This window comes from Alternaria atra (assembly GCF_907166805.1).
Source record: "Alternaria atra isolate CS162 genome assembly, contig: 30, whole genome shotgun sequence".
NCBI lineage: Eukaryota > Fungi > Ascomycota > Dothideomycetes > Pleosporales > Pleosporaceae > Alternaria > Alternaria atra.
In genome coordinates, this window is record NW_025091329.1 from 664,726 (window position 1) to 686,003 (window position 21,278).

Consider the following 21,278-nt stretch of genomic DNA (forward strand, 5'->3'; position numbering starts at 1 on the left):
GAATTACACTAGTAGTGAGTCGCTGCTGGTCCCATGTCAGTTTGGGGAGACGCGAAGGTACGGGTAGGGCGCTATGATAATAACGGAGTGTTTAGCAGCAATTGCGATGCCGACGACGCTCCAAATGGCGAGATTCCATAACCCTGAGCGCGCTTAATTGCCCTCAATAGGGCAAGATGTGCCATGGCGGAGAACAAAATGGTCGTGCAAGGTTTGGGGGGTTGTCTTAAAGTTGTCTCAGAGCGCCATGGTCACGTTTCAGCTCCCGTTTCCGAGGCTGATCAAACGCCACAGGGGTTCTTCGTGAGACTATCGACCGACTACAGTTATTGGATATCTAGAGCGCAATTATGATGGTTAGCAGATGTTAATTCCTTCAATAATTCCCCGCATATGACCGGCAGCCCGACTGGGATTCGGCGGAAATGCGCAGGACAGCCTTGCGGTCGTACAGCCTGTGTATGACGACAAGCCACAGTCTCTCCGAGGAGCTGCGCCTCTGATGGCGTGGTGTACTTTTCGGCTCCACTAAGTCCCTTTTCCAGTAGCGCAATGTGATGCGGCGGTGCTTGTGGCCAGGCTATCGCAAAGATCCGGCCGAGGCCAATTTCTTGGAAGAACAGAGGCACACAATGTTTCGCACGAAGGTTTGCTGGGGGGGCGGAAGAGAGTGTTTCCTAAGGCTAGGCAAGCCTTCGCGGTGATCGCTCTCTAGGATGTTACGAAACAAATGAAAGACGACCGGCATTACGTCGACATGGGCAATACTCGATACAGCTGCGAGAAAAATGACATGGCGCGGACGCGCCCACGGATGATGCGGCGTTGGGTCGGGGACGGTTCGCTCGCGCCGAACTGGCCGTGGCTGCCGGACGAACTTGACCTGTGGGTGGCTGAGGCTGAGTGAGTGCAGCCGGAATCGCTGGATGTGCTCCGCCCCAAAGATTCGGTGGATTCGTTCAGTCATCAGATCTTGTAGTCAGCAGATGTTGTTGGGTGCTGCGGCAAGCAAGTGAGTGGTATAAGATAGTCATGTTCCTGTTGTGACGCTCTTGCCTTCCTTCACGCCATTAATCCGTATTCCCGTATCCGTCCCCGACCTTACGTCAACCACCCCTCAACCACGACCCCTCATCACCTCGACAACATCAATTACCCTTGCAACCCACAAACCTCACAAAATCATCATGTCGGGTCCTTACGATCAGTACAACCAAGGCTACCAGCAGTACCCGCCTCAAGGCCAATACCCTCCCCAACAACAGGGCTATGAACAGGGTGGCTACCAACAGCAAGGCTACCCGCCCCAGCAACAAGGCCAGGGCTACCACGACCAACAACAGCAGGGCTACCAACAGCAAGGCTACAACCAGCAGTATGGTGCCCCTGCTCACGGTGGTTTCCAACATGGGCAGCAAGTAGCGCCATATGAACAGCAACAGCAAGGGTAAGATGCGGCCTTTCCCACGATGTCGCTTTCTTTTGTATTAACAGCAACAGATATGGCCAGCAACAGCAGTACCCTCCACAAGGCCAATACCCTGGTCAGGCCCCGTCGCAGCAATTCCCGCAACAGGGCGCATACGCTCAAGACCAGTACCCACAAGGCCAGAATGCCTACGGTCAACCGCAGCAAGGGCAGCAATACGGCGCCACAGACCCAAACATGCAGGCTGAAGGCGACCGAGGCCTCATGGGTGCTCTAGGTGGCGGTGCAGCTGGTTACTTTGGCGGCAACAAGATGGGAGGCCACGGCATTATTGGAGCCATAGCAGGCTCCATCCTCGGTAGCAAGTTGGAGGACAAGCACAAGAAGCCCAAGCACAGCAACGGTGGATGGCACTAGAAGGGCAAGACAAGAAGTATGTCTTTGGGTTGATGCCTCATGATTGGATTTAGCAATGGGCGGCTTTGTTTGACATTATTTCATGGCGTTCTGGATAACTCGCTATGGTGGATGAGTAGGGCAACGTCGTTGAGCATTAGACGTCGGATGTCAGTTATTGGACGTGTCTAGAATGAAGGATAATCACGAATGCATATATTTTTAATAAACGCCACAATCTCGCCATCTGGACATCAAAGCGAAACAATGTTAGACCATGGAAGGAAGCTTCGTCTCCAGTGCTGTCATCGCTGTAGACGGGAAATTACTCCAAGCGGACGTTGAAACACGCCATGTTCGAAACAACCTCAACGCAGCCAGACTGGTATTTAGGGCAATTATCAAGGAAGGCCCGATAGACGAACAGCCCCCAGCCGGCGCATTTTGTTTGATGGAGTCGGGAACATTTTTGACGTAGAGGCCTGTTTATCTGCGGATAGCCGTTGTTCGATGGTTGTTTCACTGTGGCCGTGATCGTGGAAAGCATGAGAATGTCAGATTCCGTCCCGTGTGCTTGGAAATCCCGGAAGGCCGTGTGCGCGGTGGCATATACCGTGCAAGATGCTGCGTCGTGTTTGTGTGAGCTGGAGGTCAAGGCTGTGCTGTTCTCAAGCCACGTGATGGTTGTTTCGAACGACCTTGGGATCGCGCAGGGCTTGGGAAAGAGCAGAGATTTGTCGACCATCCAGTCTGCAGTCTGGTCTTGTTCGCTTTCTTAACAATTGATCACTAGCAACCGACACGATGCTTGTACGATGGGGTCTCGATTCTGTCGAAGATAGCATTGCCGATCATGTGCTTATCCTAATATGCGCGCGTATCTTACTACTAACTCGCGCCTTCTATGCCGCGGGGAAATTTCCTACGAGCAGGTGCCTGGTCAGACAGTTGCGAGAAGTGCTGCAATACACCATTCGCATCAAGTACGGCATCGCCGAAGAGATTTGAGCTGATGCTAGCAGTCCAAAAACTCGAAACGGTATACGAATCCCGGAAGGATTGAGGCTGGCGAAGTCGGCCTGCGCCATGGCCTTCAGCATGCAAAAGGCATGTACAAGCGCATAAACAGGCAATGGCCATGCCAATGTCGGTGGAATTTGCTAGCCAAAGCTCATAGCTGAGCCGTGAGGCTGGGAAGTGGACAGGTGAGGTATGTTATAAACAGCCCGACTGTTTACTCGATGACATCGAGTAAACCGGATATGACGGCCGCTGAGTGGCTGTGGCGGCGCCCCGTTGTACCCCACATTGCCTTTATCTCCCTACCGCACAACCGCTATCCCCTCCCTGCAATAGCTCCCAGCTAGAAACCCTCAAGCGAACGGAGAGATGCGACCTCGAACCATCATGGCGTCGGCTGCTGCAAGATAGAGAGCTTCTCCGGGTCCAGGGCTGTGGTGACATATTTCTATCGAGTCAAAAATTAGGGAGATCTCTGCTGCTGTGGCTCCTATCGCGGAGATAGCAGTGCAGACGTGCATAGTCCCCAAGACTTGAATACACACCCCTGGTGGGCACGCGATACTGTTGTTACGATGGCACTGCGTCATCCCCGGAGGGTTCACCCACTCATTATGCCATTTTTCATACGCCCAGAACACAAATTCTGCACCGTCCGCATACTCGAGACTATGCATGATGTAGATGTGTATCACACGAGCTGTTCGTCGGGACTTCTAGCGGCAAAGCTGCAGCGTGCATCTTGGTGGAGCATACCGCGCGGGCTATCGCGACCTGAAGATAAGGCTACCGGAACGGGCCTACCACCCAATGATCACAACCATGATACGTTCCGATGCGGAGGCACATTAGTATCTAGGCGTGGAGTGGATCCAGGGTAGATCTTGCAGTGCGCGAAGTAGTTCCTGATATTTAAGATGGAGCATGCCCCAGATGGGAGTCTCCTCAGCGGTCATCGTCAACATCCAGTTCACGCAGTAGTGCGTCCATCTAGCCATCTTATTCACACCTTGTAACTACTTTCGGAAATCACCCACCGTGGATCCTGAACGTCAACCACTCATCCAACCACAATCCTCACCAAGACCAGGCGTACCCAGACCTTCACTCGCTTCTGATAGCCCCCCACGTCATACAAGCGGGGATCTTCAATCCTACCAAGCAACGGCTTCGAGCAGCCGAAGCGAGAGCTTCATAAGGCCTGTTGCAACCTCGACTGTCCACCATTCAAGCGACGAAGGATTTTTCTTCTACAGCCTCATCATGGAGAAGGTCAAGAACTCAAAAGTCGCGTATTGGGCGGATAAGCTCGCCGTGGAGAGCGAGCCCAACCTCACTACCGCACAGCTTATGCTCTTCAACCACGACTTGAAGCCTGTCGAACCGGAACGTCGACAGTGGGGCGCTTGGAATTTTGTAGGCTTCTGGGTTGGTACGTTAAAGGTCCTCAGAAGCGATAACGAACATGAGCTAATAACGTACAGCTGATTCTTTCAACATCAACACATGGATGATCTCTTCAGCAAACATTGTCGATGGTCTATCATGGTGGCAATCGTGGATATGCGTTTGGGTATGAAATTGAATATCTGACTACGCCGACATGTGCTGATTCAACAACAGCTTGGCTACTCCATCGCCGCCTGCTTTGTCTGTATGACTGGTCGTATCGGTGCGACCTACCACATCTCTTTTCCCGTCGTCAACCGCTCGTCTTTCGGTATCTGGGGAGCATTATGGCCCGTCTTCAATCGCGCAGCCATGGCTAGTATCTGGTACGGTGTACAAGCATGGATTGGCGGTACTTGTGTACGCCTTATGATCCGCGCCATCTGGAACAACTGGCGAGACTCAGAGGGTCCTGGTACTGGGGGCATTACCAACGGAATTCCCAGCTCTGGCACCACCACTGTCGCCTTCGTATCCTTCTTCTTTTTCTGGGCCGGATCGTTGCCTTTCATCTACCCACCAGTGCACAAGATCCGCCATTTGTTCACCGTAAAGGCCTACGTCGTTCCTACTGCTGGCATTGCCTTCTTCATCTGGGCTGTCGTCCGTGCGAAGGGGTTGGGCCCAATCGTCCACCAACAAGGCACGGCTCGTGGATCTGAGCTGGGCTGGCTGATGGTCCGTGGAATTATGAGCGCCATTGCAAACTTCGCTACCTTGATCGTTAACGACCCTGACTTTGCCCGTTTCGCAAAGAAGCCATCGAACGCTTTCCTTCCGCAACTGCTCACTATCCCCATTGGATTCGCCGTCACTTCGTTCATTGGTATCATAGTGTCATCATCATCTACTGTCATCTTCGGAAAGGCTATCTGGGATCCTCTACAGCTGCTGGAATCATTCTTGAATGAGGGTGGTTCAGCACAACGTTTTGGCGTATTCTGCATCGCCTCAGCCTTCGCACTCGCCCAACTTGGCACAAACATTGCAGCAAACTCCATCAGTGCAGGAACTGACATGACGGCACTTGCACCCCGATGGATTAGCATTAGACGTGGTGGTTACATTTGCGCGCTCGTCGGTCTCGTCATGTGCCCCTGGAACCTACTCTCCGATACCAACAACTTCACGACCTACCTTTCTGCCTACTCCGTCTTCCTCTCCTCTATTGCAGGCGTTATGATTTGCGACTATTACATTGTCCGGAAAGGTTACCTCCAGATCAAGGATCTCTACTCTGGAAAAAAGACTGGCCCATACTACTACACCCTTGGATTCCACTGGCGCGGCTACGCAGCCTACATCGCCGGTATCCTCATCAACGTCGTGGGCTTTGCAGGTGCTATCGGTCGTGACGTGCCCATTGGTGCGAAGCGCATCTATGATCTCAACTTCTTTGCTGGTTTTCTGGTTGCGAGTATCACCTACTGGGCATTATGCAAGATCAGTCCTGTTCCAGCGACCAGCGACGTATGGATGGAAGTTGGTGATGAGATCACAGATATCAGTGTCGCATATACTGATGGCGATGATGGGTACGATGAAGAGGTCATGCACGGCGGAGATGGAAAAGGAATTGAAGCGTCAAAGAACTTTTAGACACGTTATTGGTACGCTTACAGGGATGGATTTTGCTATTGATTTTTGGGAGTGTGAAAGATACCAGACCACGCCTTGGGTCACAGTCGTTTTCGCAATGCAATATTTACTTCACGTCTGCTGTCTGCAACTGTGTTTGAAAAGGAAAAGCTGATGAAACTGAGTTGGTGCCAGATACTGATGGGCGGCAAGGTCGACTCAACTAGCGTGTCAACTAGCGCCTGGTGCTTCTACCAACCTCCTGAGGTCAGTTTTTCGAACTCCATCACCTTCATCATCGACGTCATTAATTGTCACTTGCTTCTTGCTTTACGAATGAAGGATTCAATCTAAGCCGCGTCTAGGGATGTTCCTGTACAAACAGAAGCCTTCGCTTTGTCCATTTCGTTGAAACCCAGATGACCGTTCTTCTTCTAGGCTACGGCTGCGCAGCCAACGCGATCGTTGTATTAGAACACGGCTATTCATGATATTGCTACTTCCCACGCAAAGGCTGCTCCGATTAACATCTTTCGCATACACGCGGCAGCACACCATCGTGCGACTGCTGGCTGATCCGCAGATCCATTGTCTCTACATTCACCACTAACGGGTACCTGAAGTGGTAGCACGACTAAATACCATGTTTTCAATCTTGCTGACGCCTCTTCCACTTGTCATATGGCTTGCTTCGCCATATTCCAGAACATCGCCGCTTACGTGACAACACATGCGCCATCTACCTTCACATCGTCACGCCGCATATTCTCACCATTAGCACGTAAATTAAACATCCGGGGTACCGCTCGCCTTCCCATCATCTCCCGATCTGGTTCGGGACCTAAGAGCCGACATGAAGACTCGCTCGCTAGCGAAGCATGTATAGTGTCGAGCAGCCAATGGTGTTTAACCGGTCCGGCCACAGCATCTTCGTATATTACATGGATATTGAGGTAGCACTATCGCCTTTATGTGAAGTGGGCGTGATGAAGCTGGTCAAGAAGAGATGAATGGCGGACAGTGGTAGTGTGATCATGAGGGGTATTGGAAATTGGCATTGGACGTGGAGGTCGGGCGGAGCGTCTACTCGATCAGTATATAAGAACAGGAGTAGAGTCGACATGCAGCCCGTATCGAGCTTTCAAGTTTAACATCTAATCGACCTCACCATGCTGTTCTCAAACGTTTTCCTGCCGACCGCACTTCTCGCTGCACAGGCTGCCGCCCACGGCGCTGTCACCAGCTATGTCATCGACGGAGTTACCTACCCAGGGTAAGCTGCGTTTGTTAAGCTCTGCGAAGCTATCTTATCTCATTGCTCACCTACAATCTAGTTACGAAGGTTTCTCACCCGCCTCCTCGCCCAAGACGATCCAACGCCAATGGCCCGACTACAACCCCACCATGAGCGTCAACGACAAGAAGGTCATGTGCAACGGTGGTACATCAGCCGATCTCTCCGCCAAGGTAGCCGCCGGCGGAAAGATCCGCGCAAACTGGAAGCAATGGACGCACGAGCAAGGCCCAGTTATGGTCTGGATGTACAAGTGCGCCGGTGACTTCAAGAGCTGTGATGGCAGCGGGAAGAAGTGGTTCAAGGTATGCATTACCATCATCTCAAGTACACCTCTTGTCGTGCTAACTATGATGGAAATTAGATCGACCAAGAAGGCATGACAGCGCCTCCCCTCTCAGGCCGTAACTGGGGCACCGCCAAGGTCCTCAAGAACCTGTACTGGGAATCCGTTGTCCCCAAGTCACTTGCACCTGGTAACTACCTCGTGCGACACGAGTTGCTTGCTCTTCATCAGGCCAATACACCTCAGTTCTACGCCGAGTGCGCTCAGATTGAGGTGACTGGAAGCGGTAGTGCGTCACCCAGTGGTGACTACCTAGCGAACATCCCCGGATATGCGCCGCAGAGTGACCCAGGTATTACGGTTGATACTTACAGCAGTGCTGTTACTACGTATACTTGCCCTGGACCTAAGGTGTGGACTGGATAAGATACGAGTGAGACAGGTTAGTGGGAAAGGAGGGAGAAGAGGATCATAGCTGGTGGTTTGAAGAGTGCATATCTATCAATTGCCACTATAAATTTGAGTAGAACTCGATGTCTTCGCCCTCTCTGGAAGTCCACACTCTACTCACATGCCAACCCAGCTCTCACCACGTTTCTCCTTTCGCCCAACGACATAGTCCACCTCCACCGCAATAACATCGAATAATCCCTCATATATCCTCCCACTCGTCCTTGGTCGTCCTTCTACCACTACCGTGTGTTCAAACACTAAAAGTATAGCGTACTGATCCTTGCCTCGCATAATATCACTAGCCCGAGTTGTGCGAAATCTGCAAATGAGAGATTGGGGAAGCGGTTCTTCATAGCGAGGAACGACAAGCTATCTAGTTAAGAGGTCAGTATACGGTAAGGGATAGTGTACAAAAATATATCTTCAACTCTCTACGCTGCAGATCTTATATTGGAGGGTATAAGTCACTTATGCAATTTTTAAGCCAGCTATCGTCATTTTCATACTTCGGAAATGCGCGCTTGAGCTGGGCAGAAACCTGTGATAGCGTCATATAAGGTTTGTGGATACGATCCTCAATCTTCGTGCATTCCTGCGGTGCTTTTTTCGTCGGTCGCTGCGTTGAGCGTTCTCAAGCCTGATGTCTGGGGATTCCAAAAAAATGTAAAATCCCAGCTTGTTCAGCGCTGACTCTGGTAGCTGCATAGCTGAAATTCTGCGGGTCTGCAGCCAAGGATACGGAATGTAGGGTATGAGATCGACTCGGGGCTTGGGGTCGTAGCCCAGAACATTGTGCGTCGATGGAACTAGGTGCGGAGGACGGGCGTAGAGTGGAATCGAAGTGTGAAGCTGAATTCGTTCCTCAAATTTGTTCAGAAAATCAAGAGCGCAGTGTGCCGTGAATGTGTGAGCCATGGAACGCAAGGCACGGCTCCACCAATCTCGTTACCTAATCTTGGAATCACTCCTTCGTGAATACCTTCCTGGTTGTTTCAGCACTAACAATGTGTGGATTTTGCGATGATGGTACTGAAGCTGTAAACGGGGGCAGGTGATAGGATATGGCTTGGAGAAAGAGGGGATGGTTCGATGTTAGAGTGCACGAGAAGAATGCGACGATGACCCGATCTCAGGCAACACTAGATGCTGTTTGCAATCATCTCGTTGTAGTCTTTTTGTTCGTAGGTGTGTCGAAACGACCTGCTGACATGCCGCAAACTGAAGTGTTGACTGGTCATGTCTCGCATTCCATGTTGAAGTATGCGCCTAGGTATCTGTATCTCATGCATTCAAGCTTCCTCCCAATTTTTCCCCACACATTTACTCTTCAGTAAAGGCAGCGTACTCCTCCTTTGTCATCGTCTTGCCATTTGGCTCTCCCGACACGGTGATCTTCGCGATCCACGCCTCGCCCTCGGGGTCCTTGTTAATATTAGCCGGCTTCTGCTCTAGCGCCGAGTTGACCTCGGCAACGACTCCGGAGATGGGTGTGAGGATGTCTGAAGCAGACTTGACGGACTCGACAGCGCCAATGGCGTCACCTTCGCTAACGTCCATTTCGACCTGGGGAAGCTCGATGTAGACTACATCACCAAGGGCTTTTGCTGCGTACTCGGAGATGCCTAGGGTGCCTATGCGATATGTCAGCAATTGTGCGCTTGGATAGCAAGAGCATCTTGGGGTGTGGGGATGTGGGGGAGGGTGCACATACATGTCTTGCCGTCCGCAGACATCTCAATCCACTCATGGTCCTCGGTGTATTTCTTCTCCTTCACTGCTCCCAGTCAGCGACCCTGATCGCAATTCAATTGCTTTCCAAAGCTTCAGGTGTGCGTACGGGCGGCAGATACCGAGAATAGCCGTTGCTTTTGAGTCGCCTGCTGCCACTTCTGGCAGACGAAGGGTGATGGTCTCCTCGCAGCAGCAGAGGTGAATTGGCGCGCAGCGCGTGCGATTGAAGTTCGGGCAGCCATTTTGGAGTGATTGTGTGTAGGATTGTGAAGATTCAAGTTGTGGGAGTCGGACAGGTGATAACACGCGCCAAGAATCGGAGTGGAGCTCCTCCGCGGTTGCGGAAAGGTTGGCCGCATTCGAACACTTTTCGCGACGGAAGGCACGACGTCAGCAACAACACCGCGCAATTGAGGCAACATGTTGTACGAGATGATAGGAGTGGTATGTTGAGTGTCGCATTGTCTGGAAGAGTACGTGCTAATGACTGCAGGTACGGCCTGGCCGCCTCTCTGAAGTAAAAGAGTAATTTCGCCCTCGCACTACACCACCCACTGCAGCACACGGGCTGACACGATATCTTGTAGAATTGCCAAAACCGCCGGCAAGATCGTCCTCGATCAGCAGGGCGTCGTCCGCGGCGTCTCCAACTGGGGCACTTTCCTCCTCCCCAAGCCAGCGAAGAAGCTGCAATCCACACACCACTACGGTCACCACTTCATCATGCGCTTCGATGCGAGTGCCCGCGCACAGCACGCGTTACGGAGAACCATGAGCTTGGACCCCAGGTTGATAAGATACAGTGTGGTCAAGATGGGTACCAAGTTTGAGGAGATCAAGGATGTGCCGGGAACCGCCAAGTTTAGGTGAGGGGTTTATGAGGAGGCATAGAGAAGATGCGGACGGGCTACACTGACGTAAATGTATCATATGGTGTACATGGGTCTCTATCGTGATACAGGCTGCATTGCATACGGCGTTTGGGATACTGCGAAATGTTAGAGATGATACGCTGGCCGAGATTGGATTCGACGCACAGTGGAATCAATTATTCAACGAAGCCTTCTGGTTGCCACTTTTCGTGCTTCTGGTCCTAGCAGCAGATTGCTACAGGGAAGATGCAGTGCATCAGATATTGGCCCAACTGGGCGTAGCGCGGAGCTGATATCAATTCTGCCGACAAGTGGACACAAGGAGCACCACTGTCACCAATCACTTCGATCAACACTACTGCATCTTAAAAACGAGGTGGAAACCGAGTGATTGAGGAAGTGGTGCGGTTCTGTGAAAAAGGATAGAATATGTCCAAATCGGATCGCATATCATTGCCGTTTGCATGATGGATGATGTTCAGCTGTCCTGAGTCCAGACCTCACTACTCAAGAGAAGATTACCGCAGCAATAGCATTAGGTGCCCATGAGTTGCTAGAAAACTTACTATCTTAGCTCACAGACTACTACACGCCAATCCGCCGTACGAATACACTTTTAGTAGCATGTCGCTACCAGAACCTCTGACCCCGCTATATCTGGGGCAGTTCTCAACGCTGGAGCCGATATTAACGAGACGAACTACGCGAAGATCAAACCAGGACGAGCACCAGCTCATAATCAAAGTCCACTTGAGTATGCCGCCACTCATTCGGTCGTTGCGTTTGAGTATCTATCAAATCGAGGTGCTATCGTGCGTCACGTTAAACTATGGCACGCGATAGGCAACAAGAAGTTGTGCAAACTTTTGTGAACCGCCAGGATGAGCAAACCGGTGATGATTTTCTGACGTTCTTAGAGAGCCAGCATTGGATGAGACAGAAATGGGAGCCAGTATTGAGAGGCGTATTTGCAAAAGCAGGAAAATGAGAGAGAAATCAGAATGAGTAAGAGTGAAGCGCGCATCGAACATGATATGTACTGGGACGATCCGGACGATAATACGTCGAGCTGCAGCCTGGGAACGACGAGAGTGTCCGTCCATCGTAGCATCATCTTGATGCTGTGTCCTGAACAAGTCTAGATGCGCTCACCTGAAGCCCTGTGCTTTGTTTGGAGACTTTCCTGCCTTTACCTGGAACTCTTATCGCCTTTGAGGACGCCTCTCTCACCCGGAGCAGACTCATCGTGCTAGAGCTCGCCTAGCGGATATATACAGCGCTACAGGAACTGAATACTCTTCCAAACCCTCTCTCCACATTAAGCTGCGAGTCTCGGTGACCAAAAGAAGCAACAGGGAACCACTGGTTCCGTACGCAACAATGCCGCTCCTCGATCTCCCACCAGAGGTATTTGGACATGTCGTTCATGAGCTAATTGATGTCGCTGGTATCAACGGAGCCTGGAAACTCCGTGGAGTCTGTCGTGAGTGCAAGGCCGGTGACCTCTCGGATTGCGAATGCGAGCTAATCGATCAAAGATACCTTCCAGTCTGCTATAACGCACGACATCTTCACCAATCAAACAGTCAAGACATTCAAGCGAACTGCAGGGTGTATCCTCCACAAGAAGGCAGGACTCTACCTCTACTATCGAAGCAAGAAACCTCTCGATGCACATCCTTATCTGCCAGATATGGTAAACGATATGGTCAATTACCTAGCGAAGGAACTGGGTATTGAATCAGACAACGGAATGGAAACTCTGCGACAGAGTCTTTGCGATGGTCTTCAAGCATTCTGCTCCTCTTATCAAGTCTTATCGATCTTGACAGGCCGACGACTGAAGGCAACCTCTGCTCCACCTGCATTCGGAAGCTTCGAGAAATTGGTGTCGGCACTCTCGCTCGGACATCATCATCTTGTACGAGCCTTGGTGCAAAGATTGCCAAGCCTTGCCATTCACCCTGTCTTCGGTGCGCCTCTACTGCGTGCAACAGACCTGAAAGACGAAGCCGCGGTGAAGAGCATTTTAGATGGCATCTCAATGGTCCTTGCCAACAGAAACACAACGGTCTCTATTCGAGATGCTATCCAGATGGAAAAACCACTGTCTCGGGCGTTATGTCCCGAAAGAGGTTTTGGTGTAGGGAATGCAATGTACACTGTTATTTACCGGGGTCATGCGAACCTACTGAGCCTGCTGGTAACCTCGTACACAGATCACGGTTTCACGTTGTTCAAGAATGTCTACAATCATTTCTTGGACATTGCTATCGAAAATTCCAGCCTCGCAATCGTAAAAGCCGTTCTCGATATTCCATTCGCTAAGTATGGTTCTGCCAAGAAGGTCACCTGGACTCAGTACCGACACGCGTGTGTGTGTGGTCGCAAAGATGTGGTGAAGCTTTTCTTGGATGATGGCTGCATTGATGCCAACGACAAAGTATCGGCTACATCACCACTATTCGAGGCGGTGCTATCAGGCCGCCTGTCCATCGTCAAGACTCTTGTAGAAGCTGGTGCGGACGTAAATCAAGAGTCTATTTGGTGTCGCACGAAGCAGCTGCCCATTATGATCGCGATCAAGAAGCAGAACTTTGCGATTATTCGATATCTACTGGATATGGGTTCAAATCTGCCTGGAATATCGACCTGGCCCGGGGAATGGAAATACACTCATGTCTATGATGTACTGTGACAGGCCAGGATGAAACAAGGTGGCTGTAGCGCTCTCCCAGCCTTTGCTAAATTCCGCAGGATGTCACGGGAAGAGAAATTGGCTCTTTGAGTACATTGTATTGTCTTATTGAGTTATCACCAACCAAAAGTATCCGCGGACATATAAGCAACATTACGACCAAAAGGGTACCTAGGTAAGGCATTTCTTACCAGGGCTTCCCGACAGTACATTCATTCATGATACCGAGATTTGCGGGCGAGATTGATATTTATATGCGCTCAAAATTCATCTTTAGCTTTTCTCTTAAGCAAAATACATGACGTCTCGTGTTTTGGCGCTAATTCATCCGTCACCTCGTAATCACACTATACGATCGAGGGAACAGCCTAGGTGAGTGCCTGCAGCTGCCTTTACCATAATCCCACCCTAAAATGCTTGGCGATAAGGTAAACGATATCTCTTACCTCCTGGCAGCTCCTTGCTCTTTCCTCTTTCATCCTTCAAGATATTTCATGGGAAAAGTGGTCGATTGGAATTCCTGTGGTAGGTAAGCCATTCGTGTCGATTGTTGAAATCTGCTAACGAGAAAGCTCTCTCAGAAGTGCAAGGCGAGATCGGCACGTCATCGCGATGAAGTTGCTCGATTTCCCGCCCGAGATCTTCAAGCACGTTATCCACTGCCTCGTAAGCGATGCTGGCGTGGCAGGATCCTGGAAGCTGCGTGGCGTCTGTCGTAAGAAATCTATCTCCGCAGTTGCGTATGCGCTGAGTGCTGACTTCTCAGGTACGTTCGATCAAGAGATCAGCGAAAATGTACTAGCTATACAACCCAAAGAGGCTTTCGACGATGATCGAGATCGCCATCTTCTTCTCCGCCCAGGAAACCTGAAGTACTACATCGCATATCACGTAAAGAACCCGCGCGATGTCTTTCCAGAACTGCCTGCGAAGATACAGCAAATGCTAGACTAAATTACCAACTATATCGAAACTAGGGCTATACCCCGCGGTTGTAACATCATCTTGGAACTTTGTGGCGGCGTCGCACGCACTTGTCCGGATATTTGCGACTTGCTCTGGGATCCCTATTGCTCTGACCATTACGGAGAGGAGCATTGCGACGACCTGGACCAGCTTCTGGGACCGGATATAACAATCCACGACAAAATCATTGCGGCAATGAGTATACGAGCTTATGCAGTAGTGGAAAGATTGCTAGCGCATGCGCCTGTACCACTCCCATCAAGTGTCTTCGAGCAGCCAATGACAGCCGCTGTTTCGCTTGAGGACGGAGACATGATTAATATGATGATGGCTGTCTTGAGTCGATACAGGCGTATGGGATTCAAAAGGAGTAAAGTGCTCAGGTCGGACTCTACATACGGCCTACTCGAACCCATACAAAAGGCGATAGATAAAGAATGTCCTGAGATACTGGAACTGGTACTTGGTCATCTACGCGACTATATGAAGCTTCCTGATAAGACCCACTTTCGCAAATGGATAAATCAGGCTGTTAAACTTAAACACAACAAGGCCCTCATATCTCTTCTCCAAGCCGCGCCCGCGTCAAGCCCCATCCGTATCAACTCCAAGGTCTTCGAGCTAGGCTGCAGAACCGGCGACTCCGCTATCGTCAACACACTTCTCACATTCGGACGCATACAGCTGGATTCCGACAACACTTCGGTATCAACACTGGCGATTGCCATAAGACTCGGCCATATCCCGGTCATCCGCACTGTGATCGAAGCTGGTGCAGATATTAATATGGCTATGGGCACTCATCGGCTCAAATCCAAGGCTCGCACTACCGTCACACCTATAGAGTACGCAATTCACCTCAAGAAATACGACGCGGTAGCCTACCTGATCGAGTGCGGAGCGAGTGTTCCTCCAGTCGATACCTGGCCACCTTCTCGAAAGATGCAAAAGGTCCTTCAGAACGCTGTGAACAAGAAAGGCGCGACAGCTAAGTGAAAGCACTACCGCACTTTCGCTGTCTTACGAACGTTGAAGCAACAGCGGCTGGGATTTTGTGATAGAAAGCGAGAGTCTTTATTACCGGTGTTTGGCGAATATAGTAAGAGTTTGCGTTGAAGCAGGGAGACAAGCATTTACCCCCAATTCAAGGATTGCAGATTGGTAGGCCGTGTGGTTGCGTACATAACAAGCGGCCAAGGGCCTTCATTATCTCTCTCCTTTCGTCTTGAGACTTCTCGCCACCGCTACTGTGCGGAAAGAGGTCTCTTGATATATACAATACAGCGTACCGATAAAATACCTTTCTTAAAGTCTTTGCTTCACTTCGTAAAATCTAGACTTGACCGTCGTGTTTCCGATATCATGATTTGCGTTCACTGAGAAGCCCTGCACCGTCATCTGCAGAGGGTTCACTGAGCGACTCCGCCTCCGAGTATAACCATGATCCGGGAATAGTGAAATTGACCAAGTGAATCATCGTTGGTGCCTACTGCAGGTAGGACACTGATCTTTCATATTAACACGGCGACGTACCACTAGCGCCCAATCCCCGCCCCTAACGCTTATATAATCATCCGGGCACTTTCTTGTGCACCTCTTAACACCAGAGTTGTCAACAATCAAATATATTTGCAAATATAGATCGTCGTCGGCGCCAAGACTCAAATCAATCAAGTCAAATACGGCGTTGTTGTAACTGCAAACAAGTCAAGTTTTATAGCTGTATTTGATTGACTTAATTGCAGTTTATTTGGAGTTTTGCGTGAGGCTGTTGAGTTAGCTCGGCCAGCGATCTCGTGATAGTTTTTTGGTGTTGTAGTGCAGTTAGTAATCAATCAGAACCTCGTTTCTTAGTCAGTTCGCTTGCCGTCCAATCTTTTTAACCACAACAACGCGTCGATAACTCGCAACCTATCTCTTTTATGTATTAGTATTACTGTTATAGCTCGTCATAATGTAAAACGACGCGCTCTTACGCATAATAACGCTAACACGCGCCCGTCAAAACAGCGTAGACTCCTTACGAAGGGCACCGAAAGCCAGCTGGTAGTCGTTGATGATACTTAACCCAGCTTATCGCGTGAAGCTCTGACGATCGCGAGCCAGGCCGACGATTTTAAATTATAGTTGCGAGACTTACGATCGGAGACTGCGATTGCTACGCCTGTTAAGGATTCAGAAGTAGCCACCGCGGCCTCAACGGCGGCCGACGAAGACGACGACAACGATTTCGATACACGTTTTGTGGACAACTTTGAAAGCGTAGATTGGGGTCGTTTGAAAGGCTTCATACGGCCGCCGCGGACTCAATCTCAGCGCAAAAGCTAGATATATAATCACAGTTATCGCGTCGCCCTACAATCAAACCCAGATCAGATATTCTTCGTATGCCGCGATTGCTACCTAAACAAGAGGCTTGATTCGGGCGTGGTGGAGACGACACAGGCGACGAGCTCGGCAACGACTCATCTGCTCAAGAAACACCGTATTGCCGCTTCGGGCAAGGTGCCTATTACGCTGCTAGCGGGTCAGAGATTGCTTATAATGCTGACGGGCGCTGGCGTACGGGTTAGTTAAGCTATCGCCAACGAGATTAGAAACTTCAACGTACAAGCGTTTCGGTTGTCGGCTGTTTGCTGGCTTGTCGACAACAATATATCGTTGAGGCAGTTTGAAGACCCAGCGTTTCGAGCGATAATACAGTTTGCAAACCTAGAGGCGGAGAAGTTGTTGTGGATGAGCCACAACAGCGTTAATTGGTTTGTGATGCGGTTGTATAGGTATATGCAGCCCTAGGTCGTGAAGCAGCTTGGAGAGGCTATAAGCAAGATCTATATAAGTTTTGATGGATGGACGACTAAAGGCGGCAAACGAGGCTTCTTTAGAGTAGTTGCTTACTACGCTACGGCTTATAGAGTTATTAAAGACGTCGCTATCGACTTGCTGCAGCTTACGGGCGCCTATACGGGTGACAGGATAGCTGATTGTATCAAGAGAACTCTGCAAGCGTTTGGAGTTGACGCAGCAAAGTTAGGATACTTTATGCTTAACAACGCGTACAACAACGACTCGGCTATTAAGAAACTCGCTAGCAAGTACGGTTTTATCGCTAGCCATCGTCGCCTACGTTGCGGCGCTCATACGATTAATCTCGTAGGCCAGGCGGTGATCTTCGACTCGAACAAGGATGCGTTTAACAACGACGACGCTAATATTATCGTAAGTCTCCTAGTCCTCTTAGGATTGCAATTACTAACTAATTAATACAGGACGAGGAGTAGTTCATGGGCGATTGGCGTCAACGAGGCCTATTAGGTACGCTTCTTGACGTTATCAATTATATTAGAACGCCCTAGCAATACGACGTTTTTAAGAACTTTTAAGTTCTCGCTAACAGTGAGCTCCCTACCGAGAAACAGAGGATACTTAAGCTAATAAAGCCTGTTGTTACGCGCTAGAACTTGTATTGTTTAGCGTTTGAGCGTGTTGTTAAGTTGCAACTAGCGTTTAACTCGTATATCGCGTATTATATTGATAATTAGCTTGCTGCTAACAGTTACGCCAGAACCCGTAGAAACAAGACGCCTAACGCGCCTACATGGATAAGATTAGGCGGGCTTACAGCAAACGATTGGGCTGTTATAAACGACTATATTGAGGTTCTCTAGCCGCTGAAATCAGCTACAAAACGGCTCGAGGGCCGCAGTACAAGCGGCCGTTTTGGAGCGATATATAAAGTATTGCCTGTCTTCGAATACTTACTTAGAGAGTTTAAGCAGCGTTATAAGCTGTACGAGCTCGTCGATTACGAGGCAACTGGTGCTCCTGAGGACTACCTCGCGATCAACTTAAAGGCGGCGTGGGCAAAACTTAATAGATACTATTAAAAACTTGACGAGTCGCCTGTATACTACGCCGCTTGCTGCCTCTACCTATACTACAAGCAATATTGTGATCGCGCTTGGCGTGACAAGCCCAGTTAGATTGCTCGCGCAAATGAGTCCTTCCAGCAACTTTGGGGCAGTTACTAGGTATCTCAGAGCCTGAGGAGTCGCCTAAGAGAGCGCAAGTCTAACGCTATTAACGACGCTATCGCGGCAATTATGGAGGACCTATCGTCTGACAGCGACGAGGGCTTTGACGAGTACTAGCGGTGGCGAGCTTTTGAACTAAAATGGACGAAGACTATGTTTGAGAGCCCTGACAGCAATCTGATAAAGTATTGGATTGCTCTACGACTAAAATATCCTAACCTCACACGCCTTGCGATTAATATATTGACGATACCTGCTAGTAGTTGCGAGTGTGAGCGTATGTTCAGCGAGCTCGGCGATCTACTTACTCCTTAACGTCGCAAAATTAGTCCGCAACTACTCGCCGCGTTGTAGTGTATACGGACCTAGAAGAGTACAGGCGCTGCAGTTGCTGGAGCCGTTACGGAGTCTTAACTTAGCGATAAGCAGCTAGACTAGCTATATGAGCTTGCACAATAGACTAAGTATAGCAACGACAACGATTGAAGCGGATTAGTATGTCTAACAGCGCAGCTGGACTATAGTTAACTACTTTGCTTAACAGCTAGTTTCGCTACTAAAAAGAGCCTAACTCGCGAACCGTACTGCTCCGCAAACGCTGCCGAGATCGATCGATACACCTCCCGCTGCCCAGCACGCAACAATTAACTCTATACGGAGCTACGATCTCGAAATTGACGCTGCTCGACGATACCTGACGTTGCTGAGCGTTGTTGACGTCGGTTGACGCTGCTCGTTGCCCGCTCCCCACCTCACCACCTTACCACCAGCGCTGGTGAGCTCGTCAACTCTACGATAGTTACTACAACCGGATCACGCGATTACGGCTGTATATATACTTAATCAAGCTACTTATCCCTATCACGAAACACTAGCTTAGTGTACTTGCTCGCTCCTGCTAGACGGTGAGTTGTATATAGGAGCTTCGTCGCTCCTATACACCTAGCACCTCTAGGTAATCCTTTACTAATACGAAACTGTGTTCCGCAACCTCTACAGTATACTAGGTAGTAACTAGTGGTTTAGTTTTAAAAGTTTTTAGGACTACAATAGATATACAACTTAATATATAGGTATATTAGGACGGCTGTAATTTCGAAACACGCCTACGGACGCTATTATATGCCTCTTTTTTGCACCAACTCTAATACAACCACCTGTCTAAGATCTCACGATACCTGCCTAATCAGGTAATTAAAACTGCAAGTATTTGTCAAATCACCAATTAAATATGCCCGTTTCGGCCACCAAGTCAATCAAGTCAAGTACAACACTAAAAAAACTCCAAACAAGCCAAATACGAGCTTCATATTTGATTGACTTGATTGTTGACATCTCTGCTTAACACTCACATCAACTGTCCATTGCTTGCAATACCTCCGAGATCATCTGTACGAACTTCGATTGAGCTCAACCCGAAAACACGATGACGCAGCTTCTCGACCTCCCTCCGGAGACGTTCAAAAACATCGTCCACGAGCTGAACACTGAATCTCCAAATTCGATCTGGAAGCTCCGGGGGGTATGTCACACTTTCGCCGCCGAAATCGAGCACGACTTGCTTAGCAATCAGTCCGAAAGTGTTGTTGATGAGATGTATGAAGTCATCAACAACAATATGGCGAAGTACCTTCTCAACCGCATTCACAGGCCCTCCGATAGCGAGGATTGCTTACTCAAGATGCTTCGCAGTATGGCAGACTACTTGATGCAGGAGCTTGCGATCCCAGAGGAAGAACGGAAGGAAACCAAGACGGGCATGATTGAGGGTTTTGTGCGAGTCTGTCACCCCGCATGCATCAACAGCGTGATGTCGCATAGCTCTAGAGATACATCTGCATTCCGTCCGTCATTGAGCAACATGGATAACGGTGCTGAGCTTGACTATTGGCAAAAGGTCGTAGCAGCTATGGCATTCCTGGCACTCAACTTAGTACGGACTCTGCTGGTAGCGATGCCTCCTGTCATCTGGATACCGGAAACAACCATCGGTCGAAGTCCACTGGTGATGGCTATGACCGCGAATGACGATGGCCTCTTTGACGAAGTCATGGGCCATCTCAACCACCTCAGAAACACGGCCAAGCGTGATGCTGCGTTCTGTCAGTACAACTACCGCTTCGATGATGCGTTTCTCGTCGCTGTGAACACTGGTAACACTCGCTTGGTTAAGGAGCTCGTTGAGTTTCGCCAGAAGCTTGGACTCGACATTCCGACGAATACATACAACCAATGGCTTGGCGCCGGCATTGCGCGTTTGAACCCGGACATTGTCGAGTCGGTCCTGCTTCTCGATCCGTATAGGAAAAAGGTCAATTCAGTCCTCTTCACCAAGGCATGCCGTACAGGTAATCTCGACATGGTCAACACGCTCCTGAATAAAGGCAAGGTAAATGTCGAGGACGCTCCCTCCAAAACTGTGATGACCCACCCGCTCTTCCGTGCCATCAAATTTGGCACTATGCCTATGATCGGCGCAGTCTTAGATGCCGGTGCATATATCAATACCAAGGTAGAGAGGCGTAGGGATATATTGCCAATGACCTTTTGTTCGCCGATAGAGATGGCCTTCGAGCGCGGAGACAAGGCTGTGCTAGAATTCCTCTTGAGTAGAGGAGCTACGATGCCGCCTTGGGTTGACTGGCCAAGGACGAAGAGGCTATATAACGCGGTACCACAGGTTGCGATTGCGAACGGGTCGAAGAATGTTCCCATATGGAAGGGTAAGGGTGTCGACTGGCCGAAGTGAACAAGCTCGAGGACGAGAAATGGTCTTCGTGACAAGCTTGGTGGTGGTAGCTTCTTTCCATGATAGGTGCCATGGAGACGGCGAAGATGACCAAAAGAAAGACTTGCTGGTCTTGTGTAGGATGCACATTGTAGATTAAGTATTAGTTTGTAGGAAAAAGTCTCATGACGAACATCTCTTAGCATCATTGGCGTGGGAAACTCAGTGAGTGAAATCTACCCTGATTCAACTTGGGTAACGTGTTTACAGAAGGCGCTGGCTTCGTAAATCGAATCTTCTTTTAGAATTCCTTGGAGGTGCGTCGCCATTCGGCTCATGCACGT

At 49.8% G+C, this 21,278-nt stretch overlaps 9 protein-coding genes across 9 annotated transcripts; 8 read left to right on the forward strand and 1 right to left on the reverse strand.

The window, feature by feature from the left end:
* Positions 1-1,187: 1,187 nt before the first annotated feature.
* Positions 1,188-1,846, forward strand: ALTATR162_LOCUS9613 (uncharacterized protein; the record flags this gene model as incomplete). The annotated part of the gene is made up of 2 exons (XM_043317247.1): positions 1,188-1,447; positions 1,501-1,846. The coding sequence occupies 2 exons, from the start codon at positions 1,188-1,190 to the stop codon at positions 1,844-1,846; spliced, it is 606 nt and encodes a 201-aa protein (XP_043173182.1).
* Positions 1,847-4,108: 2,262 nt separating this feature from the next.
* Positions 4,109-5,893, forward strand: ALTATR162_LOCUS9614 (uncharacterized protein; the record flags this gene model as incomplete). The annotated part of the gene is made up of 3 exons (XM_043317248.1): positions 4,109-4,277; positions 4,330-4,418; positions 4,469-5,893. 3 exons carry the CDS (start codon positions 4,109-4,111, stop codon positions 5,891-5,893), a joined length of 1,683 nt encoding a protein of 560 aa, XP_043173183.1.
* Positions 5,894-7,041: 1,148 nt separating this feature from the next.
* ALTATR162_LOCUS9615 (uncharacterized protein) lies at positions 7,042-7,878 on the forward strand (the record flags this gene model as incomplete). Its single annotated transcript, XM_043317249.1, has 3 exons — positions 7,042-7,145; positions 7,207-7,471; positions 7,531-7,878. The coding sequence occupies 3 exons, from the start codon at positions 7,042-7,044 to the stop codon at positions 7,876-7,878; spliced, it is 717 nt and encodes a 238-aa protein (XP_043173184.1).
* A 1,347-nt stretch (positions 7,879-9,225) lies between these two features.
* On the reverse strand, positions 9,226-9,878 carry ALTATR162_LOCUS9616 (uncharacterized protein; the record flags this gene model as incomplete). Its single annotated transcript, XM_043317250.1, has 3 exons — positions 9,226-9,536; positions 9,617-9,679; positions 9,743-9,878. The coding sequence occupies 3 exons, from the start codon at positions 9,876-9,878 to the stop codon at positions 9,226-9,228; spliced, it is 510 nt and encodes a 169-aa protein (XP_043173185.1).
* A 178-nt stretch (positions 9,879-10,056) lies between these two features.
* On the forward strand, positions 10,057-10,506 carry ALTATR162_LOCUS9617 (uncharacterized protein; the record flags this gene model as incomplete). The annotated part of the gene is made up of 3 exons (XM_043317251.1): positions 10,057-10,080; positions 10,130-10,161; positions 10,224-10,506. The coding sequence occupies 3 exons, from the start codon at positions 10,057-10,059 to the stop codon at positions 10,504-10,506; spliced, it is 339 nt and encodes a 112-aa protein (XP_043173186.1).
* Positions 10,507-11,888: 1,382 nt separating this feature from the next.
* On the forward strand, positions 11,889-13,206 carry ALTATR162_LOCUS9618 (uncharacterized protein; the record flags this gene model as incomplete). The annotated part of the gene is made up of 2 exons (XM_043317252.1): positions 11,889-11,991; positions 12,047-13,206. The coding sequence occupies 2 exons, from the start codon at positions 11,889-11,891 to the stop codon at positions 13,204-13,206; spliced, it is 1,263 nt and encodes a 420-aa protein (XP_043173187.1).
* A 612-nt stretch (positions 13,207-13,818) lies between these two features.
* ALTATR162_LOCUS9619 (uncharacterized protein) lies at positions 13,819-14,160 on the forward strand (the record flags this gene model as incomplete). Its single annotated transcript, XM_043317253.1, has 2 exons — positions 13,819-13,921; positions 13,973-14,160. The coding sequence occupies 2 exons, from the start codon at positions 13,819-13,821 to the stop codon at positions 14,158-14,160; spliced, it is 291 nt and encodes a 96-aa protein (XP_043173188.1).
* A 207-nt stretch (positions 14,161-14,367) lies between these two features.
* ALTATR162_LOCUS9620 (uncharacterized protein) lies at positions 14,368-15,168 on the forward strand (the record flags this gene model as incomplete). Its single annotated transcript, XM_043317254.1, has 1 exon — positions 14,368-15,168. One exon carries the CDS (start codon positions 14,368-14,370, stop codon positions 15,166-15,168), a length of 801 nt encoding a protein of 266 aa, XP_043173189.1.
* Positions 15,169-19,632: 4,464 nt separating this feature from the next.
* ALTATR162_LOCUS9621 (uncharacterized protein) lies at positions 19,633-20,955 on the forward strand (the record flags this gene model as incomplete). The annotated part of the gene is made up of 1 exon (XM_043317255.1): positions 19,633-20,955. The coding sequence occupies one exon, from the start codon at positions 19,633-19,635 to the stop codon at positions 20,953-20,955; it is 1,323 nt and encodes a 440-aa protein (XP_043173190.1).
* Positions 20,956-21,278: the final 323 nt, after the last annotated feature.